The sequence below is a fragment of the Vicugna pacos genome, chromosome 9 (genome assembly GCF_048564905.1).
Source record: "Vicugna pacos chromosome 9, VicPac4, whole genome shotgun sequence".
Classification (NCBI taxonomy): domain Eukaryota; kingdom Metazoa; phylum Chordata; class Mammalia; order Artiodactyla; family Camelidae; genus Vicugna; species Vicugna pacos.
Window position 1 is genome coordinate 25,963,175 of NC_132995.1, and position 21,938 is coordinate 25,985,112.

The 21,938-nt window shown below is 46.7% G+C and overlaps 1 protein-coding gene across 1 annotated transcript in view; it reads right to left on the reverse strand.

Annotated features, from left to right (window-relative positions):
- Positions 1–21,938, reverse strand: part of ABCC11 (ATP binding cassette subfamily C member 11) — a 66,560-nt gene that overhangs the window by 27,129 nt on the left and 17,493 nt on the right. The window contains exons 5-14 of the mRNA XM_072967318.1: positions 21,562–21,709; positions 19,748–19,981; positions 14,813–14,986; positions 13,855–14,002; positions 13,549–13,697; positions 12,081–12,188; positions 7,909–8,169; positions 5,875–5,946; positions 3,455–3,579; positions 1,154–1,226 (exon numbers count right to left, since the gene is read on the reverse strand). Coding sequence (XP_072823419.1) covers positions 1,154–1,226; positions 3,455–3,579; positions 5,875–5,946; positions 7,909–8,169; positions 12,081–12,188; positions 13,549–13,697; positions 13,855–14,002; positions 14,813–14,986; positions 19,748–19,981; positions 21,562–21,709 — 1,492 coding nt within the window. The remainder of the gene's footprint in view (positions 1–1,153; positions 1,227–3,454; positions 3,580–5,874; positions 5,947–7,908; positions 8,170–12,080; positions 12,189–13,548; positions 13,698–13,854; positions 14,003–14,812; positions 14,987–19,747; positions 19,982–21,561; positions 21,710–21,938) is intronic.

Below are 21,938 nucleotides of genomic sequence, written 5' to 3' on the forward strand. Positions count from 1 at the left end.
ACAGAGTTACTGGGCAGCGTGTCTGGGGTCGCCTAGCAGATTAGCACCCCAGGCAGCTGCCAGCTTGCTCATCCCTCAGTCAGGCTCTGAGGACAAGGCAGCTGGGGTCTAAGTCCTACCCGGGTTCTACCATGAATTCTAGAGAGGAAGCAGAGTTGAAAGAGCAGCAGGGTGACCTATTGTCACTGCTCTGCCTCCAGCTCACCACCATGTGACCATGGATAAGCTTGGCCTGGGCAAAGCTCAGCTTCCCGACTTTAGTCACTCACTGAGCAGAGACTTAATAAATGCCTACTGTGTTCCTTTAATGAGAGCTACACCTGCTTGACACCGGGCACTATTCAAAGCACTTTGTATGCATCACCTCCCCTAAACCTCACATCACCCTGATGAGGTCACTACTGTTACTGATGCACTTTCCAGACCAGACCGTGTACTTCCTACTGAAGACACGACCCTGAACGAGACAACTGCACGCTCTGCCCTCGAGGGTGTACACTCCCGTCTTTAAAGGAAGGATAATAAAAGAGCTGACCTCCTAGGGTTACCTGAGGCTCACCTAAGACAGTGCATTCAAGTTGCTAGAGGAGTACCGTGACTAGAGCAGGTGTTCCTTACTGAATACTGGGCTAGTGTTTGATGATAAAATCAAGACAACAGTACTGCTTTGATCTTAACAAAGGTCTTGTGTGGATTAAGGGTGGCTACAGCCATGAGAGAAGGCGAGTTATCAGGAACATGTAACAGTCAGAACTCAAATTGCCACTGCGGGGCCACAGCTACCACTCCTATCGACAAAGGAAGTGCTGGCCAGAGAGGGGCAGGGTGGGTGGATGGGGCCCAGGGGCTGGATGGGAGGTTTCTTATCTTCAGAGGGTCTCCACTCTTGCTTCAGAAGGAGTTTGAGGTCACCCCCATCCTCATGGGGTAAGGTAGTCTCTTTGTCAGCTCCCAAGGTCAGACGACCCCCGACTTCCCTCCCTCGGTGGGAGACGCTCTGAGGCAGAATCTGCAAAGCTAACTCGAGCTGCTCTAGGAAGGAGGAGCTGGGGTCCCTCCTCTACCTACCCAGGGAGATGGGCTGGGGACCCCAGAACACCATGACAAAGAAACAGTCACAGCAGAGCTGGCAGGGTGCTCGCCTCTCACTCACCTCTGTCGTGTCTCCGAAGGGCAGGATTTCCAGGTCACGGTTCAGGGAGCAGCAGTGGAGCACCCGGAGGTACCTGGAAGGACAGAGAGCTAAAGGGACGGGTGGCCCGGCCACAGGCCCTCCGGCCTTTCCAAGCTTGGTGGGGAATGATCTTGTATTCCATGCTAAGAAATTTAGCCTTGATCCTGCATTTAATGGGAAGCTACAGGAGGCCTTTTTCAGTTCCTTCCTCCCTTCATTTCTTCCAATCTAATGAATGTACTTGGTAAATATTTGAACAGAACAAAAAGAAGAAACAGTGGAAAGTGAGTCTCCCTCACATCTTTGACCCTCAGTTGCTTTCCTCAGAAGCAGCCATCAATAGAGTTTCTTTATTTATTCAGAAATAATCTAGTGACATATGTATGTGTGCAGCATATAGAGATTTGCACTGTGTTAATGGCACCACTGTATTCCATCCCATGGATGCACCATAAATCATTTAACCAGTGCCCTAGTGCTGGACGTTTGAGTTGTTCCTAGTCTTTTGCTACTATGAACAATGCGACACAAATATTCTTGTACATGGATCGGTGTTTGTGGGTGACACTATCTATGCATTCAATGCCTGACAGTGGATTTTCTAAGTCAAAAGTTGGAGCATTTTTATCTTCAGCGGATATTTCAAAACTACACTTTCAGTTGTATCCGTCTGAAAGCTAAGCAGTGACAAGACGTCTTTTTGGACTGCTGCCCTGGAGGCGGGATACAGAATGGAACAGACCAAAGACTGGAGACAGGGAGCCAAGGGCAGGGGCAGTAGGAACAGTTCAAGCAGGAGGTCACGAACCAGCACTGGCAGCAGAGATGGAGAAGAGAAGGGAAACACAAGAGCTGTTTAGGTGGCTGAGTCGTCCGGAGTTGCTGACCGATTAGATGTGGGAGGTAAGAAGGGAAGGCATCAGGCTCACAGGGGTGCGGGATGGGGGTGATGCCACAAAGCGGAATTGGGAATTTGGGAAGAGAAGCAGCGGGGGTGGGGGCTGGGCAAGCAGCGGACTTATGAGTTGGTAGAGGACCTGATATCAAAGAAACCACAGGACACCCGGCCAGAGAGGACTAGTTTATACACCCACATAGCTGTGCCCTTGAGCAATGTTACTGGGGGCCCATTGCAAAACCATGTAAAGAGTCAAAGGAGGCCGGAGTCCACCACGGTTGGAAGCACAGCTGTAGCATTCAGGGCAGTTTTCCTGAACCCTCCACTGCACAGACTTCACTCATGGCTTCCAAGTGCATGTCTCAGGCAAGTTTCCCTCCAGGACCCTGGGAGGGAGAGGCTGCAAAGGGCAAGCAGGGATGGGCATGGGAGGTGGGCATTGGGCCAGGAACCCAAACTCAGACTCCAGTCCCCTACATTGCACAACCTCATCACTTCATTTGTTTTACCTCTTAATTTAGGGGTCAGGAATTAATTCATACAAATGAAGTTTTAAAGGAATGTTTTTGAAAGGGGAGGGTTATTTTGAGCCAGTAGAGTATCACAGTTAAGTGTGAAGTTTCTGAAAGCAACTGGGTTCAAATTCTGTCTCTACCATATCCTACCAGCTGTGTGACTTTGGGCAAATTATTTAACCCTTTCAGGCCTTAGCTGACTTGTCTGGAAAATGGATATGATAATAATCTTTCTTTCCCAGCAAGAAGGAAATTCAGTGATGCATATGAGTGAGCACTGATAAAAGAAATGTTCACACATTGAGATCTGGGAAAGTCATTCTGGCTTATAGATGAGTTAACTTGAATTTGATGCTCACTAGAACAGCCTGTTTGTGGCCTGTCAAACATTCATTGTACATCCACGTTAATTATGAAAGAAAAGGGCACACTGACCAGAAGTAAAGAATGTCTGTGTTAAAAATAAAGATGAAACGCCCCTCTTCCTGGGACACCAATGCTGGCCCTCCCTCAATAAGACCCTTTCCCAGGTAGGTGCCAAGGCCCTAGTGTATGTGCTGGTCTGTTTTTCTGAAACCTCAAAGAAGTGTATCCTGGACTTGTTTAATGGTCTCTGTGCTGACAAGATATAAAACTGCTAAAAACCCTGCTTCTCTGGAGCAGTTTCTCAGAGTCATCTGGGAAGCAGGCTCGCGGGCTAGTCCTCAGTGTAGCTCCCATAAAACACTTCTCTATTCTTCTCATTGGTTGTTTATTGATTATTTTTGTCAACAGCACACCGTGTCAGCCGTTGCCAAGTCAGCTAGAGGACCCTCCCCAAACCGGCCACACCCCCCATGTCCAGCCCTGCCCCTCCTGGAAGCTTACCGGGCCTCATCATACTGGCTTCCCAAAAGGATGTTCTCCCGGATGCTCCCCGCGATGATCCAGGCCTGCTGGGGGACGTAGGCCAGGCTTCCGTGTACCCCCACCGAGCCCTCCAGCAAGTGCATCTGCCGCAGAAGGAGTCCAGCCTCAGGACCAGGGGACCTGGGACCGGCCCTGCCTGGCTCAGTAGCCGCAGTGCCCGTGGCCCCACTGTGCCCCAGCAGCCTGGGGGCTTCCCAGTGTAAATGGGATCTTAACCTGGTCCTGCCAGGCCCACCAGTGAGCTGAGGAAAGACCCTGAGAACAGGAGCAGTAGTTGGAGCTGAGCCAGGCTTGTTCCTGCTGCAATTGAATCCCAGGTTTGCAAGGAAGACACCCCACACTTTGTTTCTTCTCTATTTCCCCAGCCCCAACCCCCAGCAAGCAGCACCTTCCTACTCTTCACTGTGAGATGGAAAGTTCCAGGCCATCTCTGACCATCTCTAGATATCACAGAATTATTACTAATTTGTTAGGCATGATAACATCACTGTGATGAGGTAGAAAAACCCTTATTTTTCAGACGGCATGATGAAGTATTTAGTGGGGAAGGTGTCATGATCTCTGTAATTTCAAATTCTAGAAAATATGTTTCTACATAAATGTGGCAAATATGCAAATGTTATCAACTGTTGAATCTCAGTGGTGGGTATAGGGGTCTTTAGTGGTCTTCCTGCTTTTCTATATGATACATTAATTTTATTTTATTAAAAAAAATTTTAATGGAGATACTGGGGATTGAATCCAGAACTTCGCACCTCGTGCAGCCTAAGCACATGCTCTACCACTGAGCTACTTCCCTCCCTGCCATATGATAAATTTAAAAGCACACATTAAAAACAATCAAGACCATAATTCTTATGCCCATGACCCCAAGCACAGGACCTCATCATCCTGTGCTTCTTCCTCCTTCTTATCCTGCACTTCCTACTGCTGATGTGAAGCCAGGCTTTGATTAATAAGAACAAAACTTTAAAATGACATCATTTTGTTTTCCTTTATTGGAAGGCAAGTGATTGGTTCATTTGAAGAGGAAACTGACAAGCCCCTGGCCACAGAAAAAGGTGGCCTTGAAGGGAAACTGCCAGGAAACGGGAAACGTAGCTATGATGAGAAGCAAAGTGCCAACTGGGTGTCAGCCCTGGCTCCACCCCTCACCTGCTGGCCACCATGGGCAAGTCACTCCTCTCAACCTCATTTACTCATCTGTAAACTGACCTTCATGTCTGTGCCTTTCTCAGGGGATTGTTTTTAGGTTGAAGGGAAAAATGGGAAGCACTGAGCACAGGGCCTGGCATGCAAGTACTATGCAAACTATTTTTACTATTAAAAAAATATGAAGTCTTCTTCTCAGCTGTAAAGAAGTCGGGGAAAGACCATCACATGTGGAGGACAAACAAATGAGCCATCAGATGGGTGTATTAGGAGACAATTGCTGTGGACAACATGACCACATTCCAAGGAGGTGATGAGTGTGGTGGTGGGCACTCAGGAGGCAGAGCTGAGAGGGGAACACAGTAAAGGATGGATACCTGCGAATTCTCCCAACCATGCAGGAAGGAGAGACGGCGGACAAAGAAGGGAGGAGAAAAGAGAGGAGCCCCAGGACTGGGTAAGGCTGAAGCTGAGTGGGGAAGGGCTGGCAAGACCCCCATGGGGAGGTGACCATACACATATACCAGACGTTATAGCTGTTTTATGGTGATGTTCCCTAAGAGCTGTGCAATAAGACCTCAAATGTTTGGGAGGAGTGGGCTTGATTTTGGGGGGAACTAGAGAAGGGGTGGGGCTGTGCCACATGTCTGCACAGCTGCAGACAAAGCAGACCTCAAGAACTTGCACAGGCCATGCAGTCGGAGGTTCAGATCTCGAAGGCAGGGGCGCCCAGCAGGGTGTGAATTCTGCTGCTGGGGTGCGAGTGAGACTGTCCCATCCCATCCGAGGGCCTCCTCTCCTCATCCCCTCCCTCCCTCCCACTCCTTCTTTCTCCCTCCACGTTTCACTCCCGATGCTTCCTCGCAAGGGACACATGTCCCACTCCGAATTTGGCTTCACGAGATGATTTTTATTATCATATTAAACTTTGAGATCATCACCTGGTAGCTGGTTGATGACAGCACAGAGTAGGGAAAGCAGAGACGGATGAGGCCAGACCTCCAGGTGCTGGACAGGCAATACTCCCAGCCAGAGGGGAGAAGGAAGCGCATTCATAACTCACCCCCACACCACGGTGTGTGCTCAACTGTTTTCAATACGTAAAAACTCTGTTGGTTGAGACTCCGCCGGGGAAGAAAGTGGTAATGTGACTTCCTGGGGGAACTGGAGATTGGGAGCCCCTGGTCTGCCCAAGGGTGAATGCGCAAGGGTCCCAACACACTCACCTCCCCCAGGATGGCTGACAACAGGCTGCTCTTGCCACTCCCCATCTTGCCACAGACCCCTAGCATGGTCCCCTGCAAAGCCAAAGAGGACAGACAGGCGCTGGGACAGATGACTCGCCCAGGGCGGGTCTGTGTTTGAACACAAAATGACAAACAGAAAACAAAATACCCACACACACTCCCAAGGCCCCTCAGACAAACAAAGCTCCAGATGAGCTCTGAGGTTGGTCCCTACAGGTGGGATGAGACAAGCTCAAAGGAAGGAAGTCGCACGGACACATGGTCCTCTCGGGCAAGAAACCCAAATGCCAGATCTGCATCTATGCTACTCTGTGATCCTAAGCATGTCACTTAGACTCCTTGTGCCTTGGTGTCTTCATCTGTAAAATGGGGGTAATGAAACCAGCCTCACAGAATTCAACATATATTCGTTCAGTCATTCATTCATCCATCAGGTAGTCATTTGAGTCTCTTCTGTACACCAAGTAATGAAGAAAAGAACTCCCATTAAGCTGACATTTCTAGAGAGGAGAGACAGATCATGGAATAAATAAGAAAACAAGTAATATCAGAAGGAGATATGTGACATAAGTAAAATGAAACTGGCTACTATGACAGACAGTTGGAGGTTACAGTCATGTTGGAAGGGTTGGCCAGAGAAGGCTTCTTAAAAGCATGTGTCATTGCAGCTGAGACCTGAATGACAAGAAGGAGGATCTAGAGGTTCCGCACAATGGGAACAGCAAGAGCAAAGGTCCTGAGACAAGACCAAGGTTGGCTAGTACAGCTGGGTGTGGAGGGAATGAATGGGAGAAGAGGTCAGAGGTCAGATGTGGACAGGGTGCTCGGGGAAACCTAGACTCTATCCTAAGTGCAGTGGAAAGTCAGTGAAGGTTTTTAGCAGGAGAGTGACTGGAAGGGGTCTGTTTTAAAAACATCTCTCTGTCCACTGTGTGTAACGGATTGTAAGAGGGTAAAAGTGGAAGTGGAGAGGCTGGTACGGAGGCTCTTAGAGGAGCTGGGTAAGGCGTGATGGTGGCTGGGGCTAGGGCTCCAGTGAGAGGTGGCTGGGTCCAGGAGAGATATTGAAGTAGAGCTGACAGTCTTCACTGATGGACTGGATTAGTGGGAGGAGAGGAAAAGAATCAGGTTTGACTTCTAGGTCCTCGACCACTGGAAAGATGGTGATGCCATCTCCTGAGATGGGGAAGATGTGGGCAGTGGGTTCTTTTTCAGTCTTGTCTTGTTTGAAATGTTTGGTAGGCATTGAAAAGGAGGTATTAAATAGACAGTTGAGTCTGGAGCTCAGAGACTTGAAAGCTAGAGATAATAGCAATAGCATCGAGATGGAAATAAAGCTGTAAAACTAAAGCTGATGGACTGTAGGTGATCACCAAGGGAGAAAGCAGAAGTAGATAGTGGATATTAGATATTAATATCTATTGCTATCACATATTATTAACAATCAATATTAATATTGATTACTATTAGATACTAATATCTATTTTATATATAACCATCATTAGATATAATCAATGTCTACATCCTGTGTCTTATTATTAGACATTAATATATATGATATCTTGCTAGATATTAATAGATACTAGAGAAGAGACTAGATGTGGACAGAGCAGGGAAGCCAGCTCTTACAGAGAAGCCAGATGATGTGAGTTCACAGAATAACGAGGTTGAAACATGCATGATAGTGCTTGGCACACACTAGGAACTTAATACATGTTAGTTTAGTCTCCTTCCCCTCTCCTTCCCTTGTCCTTGGTCCTTCCAAATACCAGCACACATACAGCATGCCCCTCTGGGTCATGTTATTACAAAACAAGTTTAGATGATCGGTTGAGTCACACTTAAATTTGAAAGACTTCCTATTCACCCTCCATGGAAATTTTGTATTTCAAAGGGAGATCTTGGAGAGGGCAGTTTCTAGCCAAGGAACTAGTGGGGCATCGGGCTGACCTCCCAACCTCAGGCCCCAACAGTCTGGCAGGCAGCCGGCACGCATGGCCTGGACAAGGTTACCTTTGACACCACCAGGTTTATCTTGTGCAACTCTGGGGCCCAGCCGTCCCCTTTGTCCTCTGGCTTGAAAGCACCTAGAGGTGGCTGAGGCTGGGTCAGCCCCTCGGGCGTGTGTCCGTTCTTCTCCAGCTCCAAGTCTCCGTTGACAATCCCAGGGCGGGTCTTTCTCCACGACAAGGTGGCCTCCTCCATAACCAGTGTTTTGCTGGGGTCCTTCAATGTCTGCACATAGAAGTCAGGGCTCTCCTGGAGGAAAAATTTCTGGACAGAAGAAGAGGAAAGAGAGGGAGGAGGATTCAGTTCTTTAGTCTGCTAGGAACACGTACCCATTTTACTGGCCTGTCTGTAATCTGATATGAACCTTTTATGAACTTCTAATAAACTGTAAGAGTCTGAAGAGCCACCATCAACTGCAAGAGGCTAGTTTTTGCTGTCAAAAATTCTACATCGGAGGGGGAAGGTATTGCTCAGTGGTAGATTGTGCACTTAGCATGCATGAGGTCCTGGGTTCAATTCCCAGTACTTCCATTAAAAATAATAAATAAATAAATAAATAAATAAATAAATAAATAAATAAATAAATAAATAAACCTAATTACCTCCCCCCTAAACAAATACATAAACAAAACATTAAATGAATAAATAAATAAATAAATAAATAAATAAATAAATAAACTTAATTACCTCCCCCTAAACAAACAAACTTAAAAAAAATTTTTTTTAAGTCTACATCAAAGTTTTCCAAATCTCAGACTACCAGCACTCTTTCATGGCTGTACTCTACCTACACGATGAGTTATTTTTCATTTTATTTTACGTAGACTAAGGATATAACCTACATTAGCATCATCATAAGTGAAAACAGCTGTCAAATCAGTACTGATGTATGGTTTTTCTCATTAAATTTCATTTAAAACTATTAAAAATAAAAAGGTCTGTCTGTGCACCACTCCGTGGGAGATGCTGTTTCAGGTCGTATATTTCAAAATGTGACTATCAGCAGGTCACTTCTCTCTGTGTCTCCATCCCCCTCTCTATAAAAAAACAGAAGCTGAACTACATGAATTCTACTATTTCAAAAGGTGGGCTCATATATATAAAATAGATAAACAGCAAGTTCATACTATATATAGCACAGGGAACTATATTCAATATCTTATAGTAATCTATAATGAAAAGAATACATGTATGCACATGTATGACTGAAACATTATGCTGTACACCAGAAATTGACACAACATTGTAAACTGACTAGACTTCAATAAAAATATATTTTAAAAAAGAGTGGGTGGGAAGTGTTACTGCACTGATCAAATTGTGCTCACATGTCTCCACCTGGAGATACGTCTGGAAAGAGATCTAGAAAGACATTTACGGACATTTCGGACATTTGGTTTTATCTCTAGGTAGTAAGTGCTGAGTGATTTTCATTCTCTATCTTTTCACATTGTCCGAAATTTTTACAATGAGTACATAGCCTTTTACAAAAGCAAAACAAAAAAGCTATTTTCAAAAGACAAAAAAGTGGCCTTTTTTTTTTAATTGGACCTCAGGTATATTGAATTTGATAAATTATAACATTTGGGTCAAGGCATACGTCATCAGTGGGCATTGCATGGCCCTCTTTATTTTGTTTTAGTTAGTTTGGCAGTTACTTGTTGAGCTATTTGCCGTAACATGGTGAGTATCCGTGCGCCCACCACTGAACCTCAGAGCCGTAACTTTCACCTATCGATGGGTCTTTCCCCATCTCATCTCCCTGCTTGGTGTGGACAAAGCCCTCCTCGCTTTCCAAGCTCTCTCCTTGGGTAACCACTGTTTCAAACGTGGAGGCTTTCATTCCTGTGCTTAAAAAAAAATTATCATGCTGGCTTAATGTGTCAGGGTGACAAGCACACAGATCTAGGTGTGAATCGACACCAATAAACTGGTTTATGGGGAACAAAAACAGGGAGTCTTTGACCCCCAAATGCTCTAAGTAAATTCTCAATCTAACTTTACGCCATTCAGTGATTTTTCACTTTTTTTTTTTTTAATAAGTAGCACAAAGGAAGCCGTGATCTGGAGTGCCCACTCGGGGACCTTGTCTGGAGCCCCCGTGGGCAGCCTCAGCAGCCCCCAGCAGCCAGCTCACCTCCTACCTGTGGGCACCTGCAAGGAGGCAGCCTCCCTGAGGGCTGGCGGGCTTCTCCCTGCCCTGGAAAGCTGGCTCCTCAGCGTTCAGGAGCCAAAGGGCACAGGGACTGAGAACTGGGTTACTGCCCCAGGGAACACAGAGGAGAAAGAAGAAATTCGGCCCTAAAGATCATTCCTTCTCCTTCCAGCCTGGGGGTCTCCACGACACGCCTACAGAAAAGTTAGCTGGCTGAAGCAGGAAGAGTGGAAGATGCCCTGATGTGAGGGGACTTGGAGAGTAAGTACTTGCCCCCAGGTGATAGCTCCCTTCCTGCCACCCCACCTCACTCCACCACACCCCCTTGACCTTGAGGGTCCAAGATCAGCCCAGGGTCAGAGGCAGCTCAGATTCCGAGATCTTTGCCCTGACCCCCGCCATTCCTGCCTCCTCATCTCCATGGTAACTACATCCATCCCACCCCCTTCCCGCCCTCTAGCTGTCTCTCTGGTCATTCCTCTGAGCCCAGGTTGTACTTCCTTATCTCTGCCCTCCCTGCAGGTGGAAACAGGCACAGACTGGACGGGGCAGGGCGGGGCAGGGGTGGCGGTAGTGGGGCAGAACTAGAGCACCAATGGGGAGGAGGAGGCGGCAGGGCCCCCAGTGACAGCGACTGAGAAGTTAGGGAAGCTCTTGCGGCTGTTGGTAAGGAAAGGTCTGTCTTGTGTTACTCAGACAAGCCAAGTTCGTCCCAGCCTCAGGGCTTTTGCACTAGCCATTCCCTCTGCCTTATCATCCTTACTCAGCTCCAAAGTCGCCTTGGCAGGGAGGCCTTCCCTGACCAGCCAGTCCAGCGTAGCCCCAGCCCTCCCTGACACATGCTTTCAAACATCACTCCACTTTATTGGCACCACAGCTCTTCATGTGAACTGATCTTATCTTCTTTGAACATTAATTCACTTTTTTCTAATTTGATTTTTTTGTTTGGTTTTGGGAAGGGAGGGGATTAGGTTTTTATTTATTTACTTTTAGTGGAAGCACTGGGACAGGACCTTGTGCGTGCTGGGCTCACACTCTACCACTGACTTATACCCTCCCCCGTAATTCACTTGTGAATTGCTTCTTTCAAATCCCAGATTGTAATCCTCTGGGAGCAGGGACCCTCTGGGTCAAGCTCACTGCGGTATTCTCAGTTTCTGGCTGGACATAGGTATGCAATCATTTTTTTTTAATGAATAAATGAGTGAGCAAATGAATGAGACGGATTTGGGACTGCACGCCTTTAAATTCTAAAATGGTTTAGAAATTGGTTTCAATTTGAGTTTTTCAACTCAGATGCTTGTAGGGGCAAGACCAGAAGTGTCAAGAAGTGAAGGAAACCATTGCTAAGATGAGAAGTGATAAGATACAGCTCTGGAGGTGCGATGGGGCACCGTGGGAGGCCGCAGGACACCACACTTAAATGCCCTGACTTCACCTGGGGTGGCTATCATCTCCTCTCTGGCTGCTGTGGCCACAGGAGGATGTGGGGCCGATGTTGCCAGATCTTCTGATTATACATGAGAATCCAGAAATCAGAGTTTATAGATACAATTTCCAGGTTTTCAAATGCCAGCAACAGATATAATTTTTTTGGCAGGGGTGTTGGGGGGGAGGGTGGTAATTTGGTTTTTATTTATTTATTTATTTATTTATTTATTTATTTATTTCTAGAGGAGGTATTGAGATTGAGCCCAAGACTTTGATATAATTTTTTAAAAAGCAAAACCATCAGGGTAACTCTACACAAACCTGGACAGGGTCTGCAGACCACCTGCCTGAGATGTGGTTTGGATCCACTCTCCTAAGATCTCTCCAGGGTCTGGGCGCCGGCCTGACTCATCTGTCTTCCCAGTCCCATACCAGTCGGGCACCGGAGGTCACTGAGTGAGACGGTCCTGCTCTGCCCAGGCTGAACTCCGCCCTGGCCTGGGGTCACGTGTGGGAGGAGCTTCATGGTGGTGAAGGCAGAAGAGCATGCCACGCCAAGGGCTGTGCAGCCAGGCCTCTGACCACTCACCTTGAACCTCTCCGTGGCAGGCTTGGAATTCGTGAGGACTTTGATTGCAAAGGGTGCTAAGAACACGCACAGCTGCACAGAATTCAAGGTGGCCAGAGTGGTGAAGACCTGGATGGGGCAGAGAGGAGGCGGTAAGGGTCACAGCCCTGCTCTGTTCCCCTCACCCCTGGAGACCCCATCTCTGAGCCTCAAGCCACAGAGCCAGACCCTGTAGCTTCCAACCAGCAGGCCCTTCATGTGGCAGAGGCCAAGCTGGTATTTTGGGGAGACTGGGATAAGTGGGGGAAACAGCGCTCATCTTAAAGTTGCCAAGTGAAGGCCTGATCGCTTTTGCAGATAAGCTGCTGGGTAACCCTGTGACTTGGGCAGGTCCCCCCAACCACAAGTGCAGTTTCCCCATTGGCAGAGTACACAAAACCCTGAAATCGGTACAGGATTAGCTGAGAAGCCCTGAAAAAACACAAATGAGAGAGCTTTGTCTATTGGCGACGTGGCTTTGAACTACTATTGCTGCCAAAATCATATCTATTCTTTGCCATAGATGCTCTTTTCTTTTAGAATATTCAAAATCTCCCTAAGCTTCAAGCCTAATCCATGCCTCTCTCTCCCCTGGAGACCCTCCCTGACTATAGCAAATCACCTCCAGCTCTCAGGATCCCAGAATGTGACCTCCGGGATGAACCCTGGGCACTTTCCAATTCATGCCATTCATGCCCCATCTCCACCCTCTTCTTCGTCCAGCTTAATCTAAACTCCAGCAGAGCAGGAATGCTTTGGTCTAACCTTGCATGGTACAAGTGCAGCGTGACCCTAAAGTCTCACCGGGAGTTCTCCTTACACAGTCCCCCTCCCACCCACAAACTTGCCAGGGTGTTTTCCTGGTGTGTGCCAGGGCCAAGCAGAGGTGGCTGCCGTCCAGAGCACGAAGGAGACCTTGGTTGCAGGCTCTCCTTCTTGCTTTGGTGTGGTCTCCTGGCCTCTCTGGATTCCAACCTTTCTAAGAGCAGCACCCTGTCCTCTTCCCCTCCAAGAACTGAATTCCTAACCCTGAAAAGGCAGCTGCTGCTTCCCAAGGCCAGATTCAGACCATGAAGAGAAAGACAGGAGAAGCCAGACCTTTCTGAAGTGCAATTTCAGGGCCCTATTTTGGGAATCAGAGAAACCCCCCACTTTAAGATTCTCAGTCTCAGCGTCATCTGGGCTTTGACTACACATTGCACTTCCCCTGCACCCCCAGATGACTCTGTCGTCCCCCTGCCCACAGCTGCTTTCCAAGGGATGTCAATTTCTCCAGTGGACTGAGATGGAAGAAAGAAAGCTTTAGACTCTAAAAGTCTGGAAAATCAAAATCAATTTGTATTATTCATTTGCAAAAACTTCAGGTCTTTCAGGAGCACGGGCTTGAAAAGGACATGGGAGAAAACTCTCTGTCAATACGGGAGAGGAAACAAGCTCCCCAAACACGCACTACTGAAGTTGTGAGTTTCAGTCGTAAGCCAACGTGGATGAGGAACATCATGACTGAGCACACGGTGGGGCTTATGAAAAACAAAGAAGTTGTCAGGCTCTGGATAAACCCAAATTTCTCCAAGTGCTTCCTCTCCTTTCTTCTGAAGTCTGGAAAAAAAATTTTAAGGTTTTGAAATTAATCACAAGAACATTCTCCAAAGAGCACAGACCAAGCCCCAGAGCTTGAAAGAAATCCCTGGAAGGCGAGAGGATGGGTCCACCATGACCTCCCCAGGCTCTGAGCAGAAAGCCAGCTTTTCTGTACCTTTAATTATTTTTGCAAATAGTCTCTCCCACGTGCACATTTTAATCAACTTAATGCTGGTGAGAACTTCACTGGTCACGCAGATGCGCTGGTCACTGACCTCAGATATGCAATTCTTTATCTTCACAACAGTTCTGATCAGGAAGACCTGCAGTCAGGGAGCAGCAAGAGCTTCTTTTGACAAGGGCAGGAGAGTGCAGCCTGCGGTTAGTGCGACAACTAAGTATTTCCAGAGGTAAACTCCAGATGCAGAGTGCATACCTGCGTCTCATCCTGCACTGTTTGAATCCACTGTGACTCTAAGTTCCAGGTCCCTGCTGAAAGATTTCCGATGGAAGCCTCTACAGGCTGTCACGCCTTAGGGTACCTGCCTCACACATCCTGGAGGGGCTTTCTCTTCTGGGTCCCAAGCCAGGCTGTGGCTAACTAAACAGAAATGGGACTCTTCTGTCTCCTGGAACTCTAAACCCTCTACCAATTGCAATCATCTTCTAATCAGAGTACCTGTGCTAACGGAGGAAAACACTCAACTTCAATAATTCAGAGCACACTGATCCACGAGTCCCTTCCTCTTTTGCCCAATTTTATTTCAGCTGAATCTTTGGTAGCCAATTTGCTTCTCTCCCCTCTTTATACTGCGCTCAGCCAAATGTTCAGTGCATTCTGGGTGGAAGAGAAGGAACCACATTCTTACAGAGGATATCTATTGAGGAAAGGCTGTGCATTATCTGTCACAGAAACCTACAAGGTGCACACCCATCAGATTCACCTCTTACTTATTTGGCCAGTGCTGTGGGCAGAGAACCATTTGAGGTAGGACTTGAAGCTGAATCTCACTCCCAGTGGAATGAGCAGTCAACGAGAGTCAACAGAGCCATTAAGAAGCACCCCAGATTCCAAAACCCTAGGAGCTATGGGGAACGTCGAACATCAAATGGATGGCAGAGGAAGACATTACCTCCAGTGGTAGAATCAGGAGATAGCAAAGTATGGCAATGAGCGCAGTGGGTCCAAGAGTGAGGCAGGAGGTGATGCTGGAGGCTAGCAGCAGTAAGCAGGTGAGCAAGACCAGGGGCCCATTGTACACGGCTTCAAACAGGTAGTTTATGTCTCTGGTGAAGAAGCTGATGGCCTGTAACACAGCAAGCCCAGCACCACAGGTGTCACTTCTCCAGGTACCCAGAAGAGGCTATACGTGCACGTGGCAGGTAGCTGCCCCGGGCCTTCTCCTGGCTGGAAGGCTTAAGAGGCAGGGTGGGAGAGACAGACACGCCAGGTTCGCTGCTCTCCTGTTACTGGCTGTGTGACCCTGGATAAGTTACTTTGCCACTCTGAGCCTCAGCTTCTCCACCTGTAAAGCTGCAATAATAATACCTATTGAACATGGTTGTCATGAGAGTGTCAAGGAGACAGAAATATCAGCCCACACAGACTGTGCTCAATAAAGTTATATTTTTCTAGACTATTGCTATGACTACTACTAACCAGATTCCAGAGAGTTGCGTCTAGTCTTCTATTCGGTTCTATTCTTTCAAAAATCTTTTTTTATTGAAGTATAATTGATTTACGAGGTTGTGTTAGTTTCAGGTGTACAGCAAAGTGATTCAGATATATATACTCTCTTTCAGATTCTTTTACGTTATAGGTTATTACGGTATTGAATATCGTTCCCTGTGCCATACAGTAGGTCCTTGTTTATTTTGTATACAGCAGTGTGTATATGTTAATCTCCAGCTCCTGATTTACCCCTCCCCCCACCTTTCCCCTTTGGTAATCGTAATTTTGTTTTCTACATCTGTAAGTCTATTTCTGTGTTGTAAATAAGTTCATTTGTGTCTTTTTTAAAGATTCTGCATGTAAGTAATGTCGTTTATTTGTCTTTCTCTGTCTGACTTACTTAGAATGGTAACCTCTAGGTCCATCCAAGTTGCTGCAAATGGCGTATTTCATTCTTTTTATGGATGAGTAATATTTTATATTATATACACACACACACACACACACACACACACACACACTCACATCTTCTTTATCCCATCACCTGTTGATGGACATTTAGGTTGCTTCTATGCCTGGACTATTGTAAATAGTGCTACTATGAACATGGGGGTATATGTGTCTTTTCAAATTAGAGTTTTCTCCAGATATATGCCCAGGAGTAGGATTGCTGGATCATATGGTAAGTCTATTCCTAGTCTTTAGAGGAATCTCCATGCTGTTTTCCACAGTGGCTGCACCAGTTTGCATTCCCACCAGCAGTGCAGGAGGACTCCCTTTCCTCCACATCCTCTCCAGCATTTGTTATTTGTAGACTTTTTGATGACGGCCATTCTGACTGGTGTGAGGGGATACCTCATTGTAGTTTTGATTTGCATTTCTCTAATATTCTATTCTATTCTATTCCATCCTATTCATTCTCCTACTACTAATAATAACTGCATTTTGGGGGCAGAAGCTGAGTCTTTCCTCCTTCTCCTTTCTCTCTCTCTCTTTTTATTTTTTTGCTATAGAGTCTTCTGCCCACTCCCTCCTTCCCAAATATATACTGCCCAGTTCAGTGTATAAAAGCTGACATTCCAAATCACAACATATTTAAGGAAACAATTCACTAATTAATGTCTTTTAGAATTACCAATCTGAATCCCTAAGAAGTGATTTCCTTCTAAATTTAATCTGATTTCCTTCCAGTTCCCAGAATTTGCCCCAGGCTGAGCCTTTAAAAATTTTACAGTGTATGTCGGAGCAAAATTTGGTACAGCCACTTTGGAGGGCAATTTAACAGTGTCTTTTAAAATGAATAATTGCAGAAACCCCAAGACCTGGCGATTTCCTTCTCCTGTTGGGAAACATTCACATGTGCTGGAGGAAGCATGTACACAAGATGTTCATTGCAGCATTGCTTATAGCAGCAAACCTGGAAACATCCTAAATGTCCATTGGTGGGAAGCGTTAAAGCGTCCACCAAAGAAGATTAGTTAATATTGGATCCTGGAGCAAACTGTCAGTGTTCATGTCATTTACTAGCTGTGGAACCACAGAGACATTACGCAGTCTCTCTGTGCCTCCATCACCTCACCAGTAAAGTGGAAATAATAATAATACAACCTACTTCATCATGTTGATGTGACATCTGAATGAGATAATACATATAAAATACTGTCTTTTCACACATCGAAAGGTCTGTGTGGGGGGTGATGGAAATGGGTGAAAATGGTCAAAAGGCAAAACCTTTCAGTCATAAAATAAATAAGTCCTGGGGATGTAATGTACAGCATGGTGACTGTATTTAAGAATACTGTATTTTCTATCTGGAAGTTGCTAAGAGAGTAGATCTTAAAAGTTCTCATTACAAGAAAAAAAATGTACAACTATGTGTGGTAATGGATGTTAACTAAATGTGTTATGGTAATCGTTTTGCAATATGTGCATATATTAAATCATTATGTTGTATAGTTTGCACTAATACAACGTTATATGTCAATTATATCTCGGTGAAAATGAGAGTTTTCCAAGAAAGAGCTGTAATTATGGGTGAGCATCACTGAAAAGGAAGGAGGATGATCTATACATGCATGGAAAGTTAAGACATAATGAGGAGGGGAGGAAAAGCTATAAAATAACACAAGTGATGTAGAACCGTTGACGGAACAGCCCACCCAAAAAAAGCTGTATCACACATTTTGTATCGGTAAAAGCAAGTTGCAGAACACAATGTAAAATGTAGTATCATTTATGTAAAAACATGCACACTAAACACAATATATTTTCTATGGGTAACTTGCAGGTGTACTTAAATGTACTTTTAAAAGTTCGGAACTACACAAGTCAAACTGATAATGGTGGTCACCTCCAGGCATAAGGGGAGGGACCAGATCTAGGGGGTCACCTATACTATATTTTCTTTCTGAGAAGAATGTCTTCAGGTGCTTTTAAAATTAATTTTGATATAAAATTTATGGAAGCAACTCTCTGGAAAGCCTCATGTGAGCAAGTACTTCCATCTCCAATTCCAAATGGGCCGTCTTGTTTTATGTTTCCACAAAGATGCTTGGGGAAATCGGGCCTTGCCTCCAGCAGGGGCTTAGGACAGAGGCGTTCAGAAGGCCTCCACTGCAAGGCAGGCCTAGGACCTGGAATCTGCAGACAGGGTCTGCGGCTCCCCAGTCATGTGACCTTGTGCAAGTTTCATACACTTTCCTGGCCTTAGTTTCCACCCCTGTGACAGTGGGAACAGTAACAGAAACTGTTGCATAGAGGGTAGTCAGAGGACTGGCTGAGCTAAAGCACCTGCGACAATGTCTGGCAGTTACTGTGCCGATTTTGCTGAGGTGAGCAGGGAGAAGGGCTGCCACGGATCCTTGGACTTCAGTCCAGTGCAGGACAACAGGGCAGCCTCCGTGCTTAAGGCCAAACAGAAATTAATGACACAATTTAACACATGAATCACTGCCCTCTTCTACACGCTCTTTTTTTTAATCCTCATTTAATTCTGTGAGACAACAATCCTGCAAGGTGGGTCCTGTTATTACTCCACAGCTTCAGAGAGGATGAACAAGTTGCCTAAGGTCCCAGAACTAATCAAATGGTGAAGAATTAACAGTAATGATGATGACAATACCTTACATTGGCTAGCACTTGTGTTAGAAAAAGCAGCTGCCTGGTGGCAATGGTTAATTCAGCAGACATAATTTTGGACATGGTCTTGTATAATTCAGATGCTGGGCTTTCTGAGGGATAGAATAGTGAATCTGAAATGATTCTTGTCTTTGAAGGGGGCTTATCTGAGTGGAGCAGCCAGATTTGTGCTTGGTGGGGAGTGGGGGCAGAGGGTGGGGTCCAGAGACACTCTCATGAAGGAGCGCACATCTAAGCTGGGCCTGGAAGGATGAATGGGATTTTAAAAGGGCAGTGATGTGAGCAAAGATGCCAGCAAGTGGGCATGCCTGGTCTATCTGGGGACTGGAGGTTTAGCCCCGCCTGGCCCGGAGGAAGGAGGCCAACCTAGGACCAGAGGAGGGAGCCTAGGAGGAGGCAAGACCGGAAAGTTGCCAATGCCGGGTCACCAAGGCGTTTGGCTTGAGGGTAAAGAGCCAAAGCAGTGCTGTCTTTTCCCAAAATTAAAATGTCTGTTTCAATATAAAAGTAATCCATGCTCCTCCGGCAACTGGTAAGCAGTGAAGAAATAGGGAAATTGAAATTAAATATGTAAAATTCCAGTGTCCCCCATGACTCCAGGCCATAGTTGGAATACCTTCCTTCACTGTCTGTCAGTATTTGTTTGTGTTATGCTGTGAGGAACACCAGAGCAAGGACTGACCAATAGCGCATCAGCTGGACGTATCCCACCTTTGCAAATAAAAAAGTGAACGTTCAGGGAGGTTACCTTGGCCTGGCTTCTCCCAGATTGCCCTGCGCTAGCAAGTTCCCCCATCCCTTCCTCCCTGAGCAGTCTGCAGGGATAGGTGTCCTGGGAGCTTCCACTAAGGCTTTGTGTCTTTCTGTTCACTGCCGTATCCCCAGGGCCTAGACCAGGGGATCAATGAGCAGGTAAACCCTCCCTAAGGCTGTGAATACAACTGGCCTCTCCCTGGGTTACTGTTGACTTCCCAGACTGCCCTACAGGCAATTGTTGATGGTTATTTTTGCAGTGGGGTGGAGATGGGAGGAGGTACTGGAGACTGAACCCAGGCCCTCCTGCACGCTAGGCACACGCTCCACCACTGAGCTACACTCTCCCTGTTGATGGTTATTAACACTCACCCTGTGAACTATTTCCTTTCTCCTTCTTCCTTCTCTCCCAACTCCCTCTTCTCCCTCCCTTAGTCTCCAGGACAGCGATGTCTGGAGGAGGAGGAGGGAACTAGGGCCTCAGAGGGCAACCCCAGTCACTTACCTCTCCCACAGAGATGTGTGTCAGAGACTTAAATTGTATCAGCCTCTCAAAGGCAAAGGAGAAGACGGCCGTACGAAACCTGACGCCCGTGCGCTGGTTGAGGACCCAAAATGAGCACAGACCCATAGACTTCAGACACTCGGTGAAAAAAAGGGCAAAGCAAAGCCCTATTCCATAGGCAATGCTCCCCGACCGCTCTTCGGAATATTCCAGGAGCCTTGGTATGACCAGCATCTAAAAGGAAACAGGAGTTTGGGTCATCCCACCTTCCCAATCCTGCTTTCAGCCAACACATACCCAACAAAGGCCGTGTGTGAGGTCCTCGAGTCAATGTAAGGGGCTTACTGAATGATCGAAACTGACTACACTCAGGGAGGTCACAGTCCGGTTGGAGGAGACTGAGAAATTCAGCTAACCCAGATCTGAATCCCAGCTCCGCCACCTCGTAGCTGGTCCTGACAGGGAACAGAGGACACCCAGAAACAGGGTAATTCAAGGGTAATAACCTGACTGTTTACAAAGGTGTGGGTAGAATTTAGGTAGGAAACCCGCCAGCGGTGGAAGAGCACCCTGGAGCTTAGCAACAGCAGAGAACGAAGGGCAGAGGAGCGAGTGAGTTTACTGAAACCAGACAAAGCCATGCAGACAGGGCCCTTCGTTTTAGAAGTCTGGTCACCAACCTCCAGTGACAGGGAGGGAGGCAGTCAGAGCAATAAATATCCTGCCCTCACTTCTCCTTCCCTCCAGCCTCCAGTTGGAGTCTCCCACTGGTCAAACCCAACCAGAAGCCAAAGGCAGGGGACCCCACAGATGTGATCCATCCAAGTCACGTCACGTACTAGGGGCACAAGCGGGGCAGTGAGGACGAGGGTGGAGAGTGGGTCTGGAGGGACGAATGGGGAATATCCAGGACGCTAACTGTCACCCAAGTCACTTATCTCTGTGGCATCATCAACCGTTGCTTCTTCCTGATCTGTATCCCTTCTCCCCTCAGCTGGTAACAGCGCCTTGGTTTTTCCCTAAGGGGACTCCCACCCGCCCCAGTGCATGCAGTCTAGGCTGGACTGTCAATCAAACACAGTCTGCAGGCCCACCGGTGAACATGTGGCCCCAGTGAGGACAACCAGAGTCACTGACTGCAGTCAGAATCTCGGGCTGAGGAACTGATAAGAAATAGAACCAGTTCAACCCAACCATGGTACAAGGAGGAGACCAACATTCCCAGAGCTGCTCCGCTGTTTCTCAAAGCAGCTCAAACGTGCATGCTGAACCAGGCGGAGTCCTAAGTGTTTATCTCAGTGTCACCTAACGAGGCAGGTAACTTTGTGCTCTCCAATTTACACATGAGGATTTCCATAAGAACTACTATTGAGAGGGGGAGGGTATAGCTTGGTGGTAGAGTGCGTGTTTAGCATGCACAAGGTCCTGAGTTCAATCACCAATGGCTCCACTAAAATAATAATAATAATTTTAAAATGCACAAATAAATCTAAATACCTCACTCCCCCCAAAAAAAGACAAAAAACAAAAACAGAGCTACTACCGAGAGTGTCATGGGGTTCTATGAGGAAACGAAGGCACAAAGGAGATAAACAAATTGCCCAAAGTCACCCAGAAATTAAATAGCAGAGCCAAGTTTCAAACCCAAGTGGTGACTACAGAGCTCACACTTCTAACTAATACCAGCTTAACTGCCCCAAAAGGTCTTCATTTTCTGAGCAGCAGCTGGGAGACAAAGACATCCCCATTTCCTGGCATGGACTTGAACATGCTCACCTCCAAGTCCCCTCAGCCTCACCGAACCTGCCGCTTACCGGCCCAAACACACTTGCAGCCGAGAAGCAGCAGCCCACAAGTATATTGAAAATAACCCTTGTTCTTTGGAATCTCAGCATCACCCGAAACATTGAAGCTTTGTCAATCCCATGCCTTGAGACTTCTTCTTCCCAAAGGAGACGAAGCCTTGAAAAGAGGAAAATTGAGCCAAGTGAAATCTCTTTGTACATATCACCCAAATGTCCTCGTCTGGGAGCTTTGTAACAGAAATTTTCAAACATAGCCAAAGTTGAGAGAAGAATACAGGGAGTCTCCCCAGATGTTCATCCCCAGCTTCAAGAATTATCAACATTTGACATTTTTGTTTCATCTCCTCTCCCCTCCACTTTTTTTTTTGCTAGAGTATTTCAAAAAA